General features: G+C 53.8%; 1 protein-coding gene across 1 annotated transcript; it reads left to right on the plus strand.

Annotated features, from left to right (window-relative positions):
• Positions 1–1,462: 1,462 nt before the first annotated feature.
• On the plus strand, positions 1,463–5,295 carry LOC128276483 (serine protease nudel-like; the record flags this gene model as incomplete). Its single annotated transcript, XM_053014942.1, has 3 exons — positions 1,463–1,609; positions 1,673–3,373; positions 4,292–5,295. Coding segments are annotated over 3 exons (2,852 nt in total), but the record flags the coding sequence as incomplete, so codon positions are not given.
• Between the last annotated feature and the right edge of the window lie 8 nt (positions 5,296–5,303).

Genomic DNA, 5,303 nt, shown 5'->3' on the forward strand with positions numbered 1-5,303 from the left:
CATTGATCGGCGCCGATCAGAAGGGAAAGTGCATTGTCCCCGGATCCACCGTTCATCTCGCTCGATCCGTAGCGTTTTGGAGATCGATTGCATTGGGAATCACCGGACATTAGTTCTCTCTTTCGATCCACCGCAATCCGATTACCGATACATAATAATTATTTTACTTCAACTATTTGAAATTCGGTATTCGTTGACACGTTTGTTGTTTCAAAAACTCTACACACATACCCTAAAGGTTTTTCTGTCCCGTTCGCGCCGCGCCTACCGATAAATTTATTGGCCGATCAGCAAATGGTCTAAAGTAGGTGTGTTGAGGTGCCTGTCGGTGCTGTGCGTCAAACAGCTGACCATGCTAAAACCGCTGACAGCGGGCTCGCCCGTGTCCTAACCGTGGTCTGGTTCCGTAGTAGTTCGGTGGCGTTTGCCGAATGTGGTTCACTTTTGTGCATAACGTTTTTACGTTTGAAGCGATGGACTGATCAGTAAATTTTAAACACAGTTCTGTTATCGTGCTTCATGTCGCTTCGACCAATAGTGATTAACTTCCCGATCAATAGTGGCCCCGATCGATCGTGAATCGCCGAATCGTGAATCCGTGATAAAGCCACCCGTTTCTGCAATCAACCCTGCATCAAGTCAAGACAACCGTTTAGAGAAGTGAAAACTATTTTCCGATCGAACTGTGACTGAACTGTGAATGTATGTGTGCCGTGTGCTGAGTCCCAGCTGAAACTTCGTTACAGAAAATCCGCAAAAATTACCCAAAATCCGCTCTATCAATCATGGCAAAACACAATCAAATAGCTCCCGATGGCAAGTATTGAGGCGACCTACATAGGTGATATTTGATGTTTTGATCGCCTTTTTTCGGTGTATTTAATGTTGGCGCTAAACAGCATGGCGTCAGCACTATTTTTCAAACAACCCTACGGGCCGGACGGTACGGTTCCTCCAACTGGAGCAACCGTTTTTTTTTTTTTGGGCGTCTGTTTGTTTGTTTGCCTCCAACGTGTCCTCCTTATGGTCCGCACCCGGAGGGCTTAGTGTTACTGGTTCTCCGGTGTTTTTGTTACTCACAGCCCAAAAGTGTCCAAAAATGCGTAGATCCAAAACATTACACCATTCCCGAATGGGGCGAAAGCGATTAAAACAAATGCCAGCTCGTTGTCGTTGGGTCGTTGGCGAGACGATGAATGAAAAAAGCTCACCGGAAACCACCACAGGCCACCGTCAATCCTTTCCGTCAACAATGTGGTCGAATTTCCAGGTCAACGGAAATTCGATCGTACAACGGAGGCTTTGGTGAACGGACACCCTCCCAGGTGTTGCGCCAGACATGCTGGATCGCGTCGTGTTTTGCACAGAAACCATTCCCAAAACCTTGACATGAACGAAAACGTTGCCCGCACCGTTACAGCCATAGCTTACCGTTTTCCTAAATCCTCCTCAACTTTGACAGAAGACTATCGGGTGCCGACGCTGCGAATGCATAAACTGATGGGAGAGAAGCGGCCCAATCCGTGCTGGTGGCTGCTGGCCACCGCCGGCGGCTTGTTTGTCGTGTCAGCCCTCACGTTTGCCTGTTACTTGACCCTTCGTTGTACAGGTAGCCGACCAAGGCCCACACCTACACGAACACGCGCTAATCGATCGAGTCTATCCCCCTCAGGATTGTTCGAATACCGGCCGGAAATCGCACCACGGCCCGATCGCCCTGGTTCGCAGGATGACGATCACCAATCGCTGGCCTTCTTTCAGACCGAAGGCTACGAAGTGGTGAAGCGATCGTTGGAGCTCCTCGAGTATATGGAGCAGCTGGAACCGCTGCTGGACGAAGATCGGCGTCAGCGCCGGGACGCACAGAACCTTCCGAATCGGATCGAGCGCAAACGTGACGGCTCGGAAGAGGTTGTGTACGGGGTGCGAAGGCGCGCCCAGCGGGAGCAAGACTTGGGCACGCTACCGATCGTGTACGTGGGCAGTGCCACCCGGGAAGCGGAACCACAATCGAACAGTATCTCCCGCCAGAAGCGTCGCGCCGTCGACTTGGCGGATGATCGCGAGCGAGTGGAGCGCAACGCACAGCAGGACTATCAACGGCTGGAGCGAGAGTACAATCGCTGCCGAAAGGCGGCCCCTAATGGGAAGATCTGCGACCAAATCTACGATAAGCTGCAGCGGCTCTCGGAGGAGGTGAACGCACGCTTCTTGGAAATGGCCAACCTGCTGCAGGGCATCCAGGAAGCGGAAACGAGTTCTGGAAAAACGGTCCCACCGTATCCGGCGGTGTTTTTCTCTACCGCGCCACCTACGGAGTCCAGCTATCAGACGTCCGCCGCCGACGCCTCGACCGAGCAATCGTCAATGTATGACACTTCCACCAAGAAAGGGGCCTCGAATCCGCGGATCGCACAGTACGATCCTAAGAAGCACCGACCGATCGAGAACAGTTCCATCCACAGCCTGGAAGATTTGTTCGCTCACATGTGGAAAGGGATGTCCTCCTCAACAACCTCCTCAATGGTCACAACGGATGTGGATTCAACCACCGAACAGAGTACGACCCCGACCGAGAACCCAGCTTCGTACGTCAGCAGCACCACGGGCACAACAAAGTCCAACCGGTGGACGTCAACAAAAAGTCCGCTCCCTTCGGCCCGTAACCTCCACGATGTAGTCAATCAGCTGCAGCTAGCCCAGATGCTGCAACCACATCCGTTTCACGAGGATATGGTCCAACTACCGCAGCCACCGGCCAGTATCGATGAGTTCGTCATGACAAGATCACGCAATCGCGATCACAATCACCACGATCATCACTTTGCAGCCGACCTGGAACCCGTGGAACCAGTGGACGTGGAAACCTCGGGACAAGATTCTTCGCGCTCTAGCCACCATCACCAGCAGCATCAGCAACCGTCGCCGTTGCTCGTCGGTCCCAGTGCACCGTTCCTGAGTCTGTGCGATCAGGTGCGCTCGGCCAACGGTGATGGTGGTGGCGGAGGTGGGCTCACTAGACCGGGGCAAAGCCAAGGCCATGGGTTCCAGCATGCCGGTAGCCTGGCACCGGGCATCCCGATCACCGGCGAAGCCACGAAAGCTTCCTCGCAGATCATCGTCAACTCGGGGTACGCCGGTCCAGCTACGGCCTACATGCCGAACCCGGTCTGTTTCTACCACAGCGGTCCGCCGACCAACGTGCCGTATCCGTTCCGGCCGGCGGCGTCCACCAGCTACCCGACCTACGCCAACGGGGGTTACCCGTCGGTCGTCTACCAGCAGCCCAGCGCCCAGCATTCGGGCGCCGGAGGTAAGCTTCCGCTGAATGATCCGACGATCGAAGCCCTGATCCATCCTCGCTTCGCCGAAGGTGGGTCCCTACTTGACAGTTGACAGGTTTACAATACTCGGGTTCGCAACTCTTGATCACTAACAGCGGATCCTCCCGAGCTTGGCCTAATATTGATTAGTTCCGTAGTGCAACGAATGTGGATAGCGAAAAGATGTTTTTGTTCAAGAATGTTTTGGTCCAGAATGTTTTGATTAATTTAGCTAATTCTGTTGAATGGAGAGGGGTCTTTTCAAATTCTCCAAGGTTTATGAATGACCATATGTTTTCAATGTTTGTCTGGTCTGGACAATGACAGCCTAAAACTTTGATTTCCTCATCCAGGAGGTACTTCATGGCTTCCATTAAATATTAGTCAGCTTTCGAGTTACCATGATCAGGAATGGCCATCAACTTGTAGACGAGGTTTGTCCGCATTATATAGAACTCTTAACCTTCTGAATTTAGTTTTTGTTGAATAGTTTTGACGGATTGAAAAGGGTCTATGGAGAAGATATTCCGTCCGGCCTTCGCGTTCTTAACCATTGATTATTTAAGGGATTCCTACCATACTTGGTCGGATATGATTCATTGGTTGTTTCATCACTACAAACCATAATGATGCCCATTCGACGTTCTTCATTGGTTAGTTTACAATATTTCGGGGTTTTTGTCATTTCACAAGCTGAGAAACAGCATCATGTCTTGTGAATTCTTCATCTTGCGTTTCTCAGCCTTCATTTTGCATTTTGAATATGAACATATGTAAAATATCAAGCTTTTTCTACTCATAAGTAATTAATCCTAATCAAAACGAAGGAAGATTCATTCAAAACGTCCCCTGATTTTCACATATTATTCAGTAGCTAAACTTCTTTTCGCTATCCACCGTACTATTGATGAGAGCAACGTCCACGTCTCTAGTTCTGATGAAGTTCCCGTTTCCGTTCCATTCGACAGCCACCATCCACATGCCTGTGAGCATCCACAACCTCCAGCACAGCGGAGCGCGAGATGGAGCGGCGGCCCCCAGCGCCGGACACGGCACGATGCTGCTCTGTTCCCTGGTCCAGAGCGATCACCGGTCTGTCCCCGAACAGGACCAGGCATATCCTAAGCATCCACACGGCCACCGACAGCAACACGACAACGAGACGGACACCGCGGCGGACAGTGCCGAGCTGGCGTCAATGTTTGCCGCCGGCCACTCGTCGGCGGCCCGGGCCAAGGGCCGCCAGCACTGCCGCCGGGGCTCGGTATCGTGCTTCAGCTCACACCAGTGCGTGAAGCGATCGGCCTGGTGCGACTCCAAGACCGACTGCATGGACGGAAGCGACGAGAGTGCCTGTTCCTGCGTTTCGAGACTCCCGCGGCGCAAACTCTGCGATGGGTACGCCGACTGTCCGCTCGGGATGGACGAGATGGGGTGCTTCGGGTGTGACAAGTTTGCGTTCTCCTGCTTCCACACGGCCGACGAGGCCGGTGTCCACGGTGGCGGACAGCAGTGCTACTCGCTGCGTGAACGGTGCGACGGTTTCGATCACTGTCTGAACCGGAAGGACGAGCAGGACTGTTCGATGCTGGTGCGCGACCTGGGTCACTACCTGGCGTACTCGGTGCCACACACGAGCGGCGTCCTGCACCGGAACCACCGGGGCAAGTGGTACCCGGTGTGCCGGAACGCCGTCCGCTGGGCACGGGAAGCGTGCGAAGCGGAAGTTGGCCCCCTGGACCGGGAACCACAGCTGAGCCACGGCCACGGCAGTCTCCCGGGGCCGTACATTAGTCCAGCCAGCCCGCAGCCCGAGTTCAGCGACGGGTGCAACGGGGTGTACGTGCACGTCAAGTGTCCACCGGTTCGCTGCGGGACAAGCAAACTGCACGAACGCCAGTCGGCCCGGATCCGGGTGCGATCGGCGAGCGACAACGCGACCGGAACCCCGGACGAGGAGCTCGTCGAGAGTGTGCGGAT

Source organism: Anopheles cruzii, unplaced genomic scaffold, assembly GCF_943734635.1.
Source record: "Anopheles cruzii unplaced genomic scaffold, idAnoCruzAS_RS32_06 scaffold01338_ctg1, whole genome shotgun sequence".
Classification (NCBI taxonomy): Eukaryota; Metazoa; Arthropoda; class Insecta; order Diptera; family Culicidae; genus Anopheles; species Anopheles cruzii.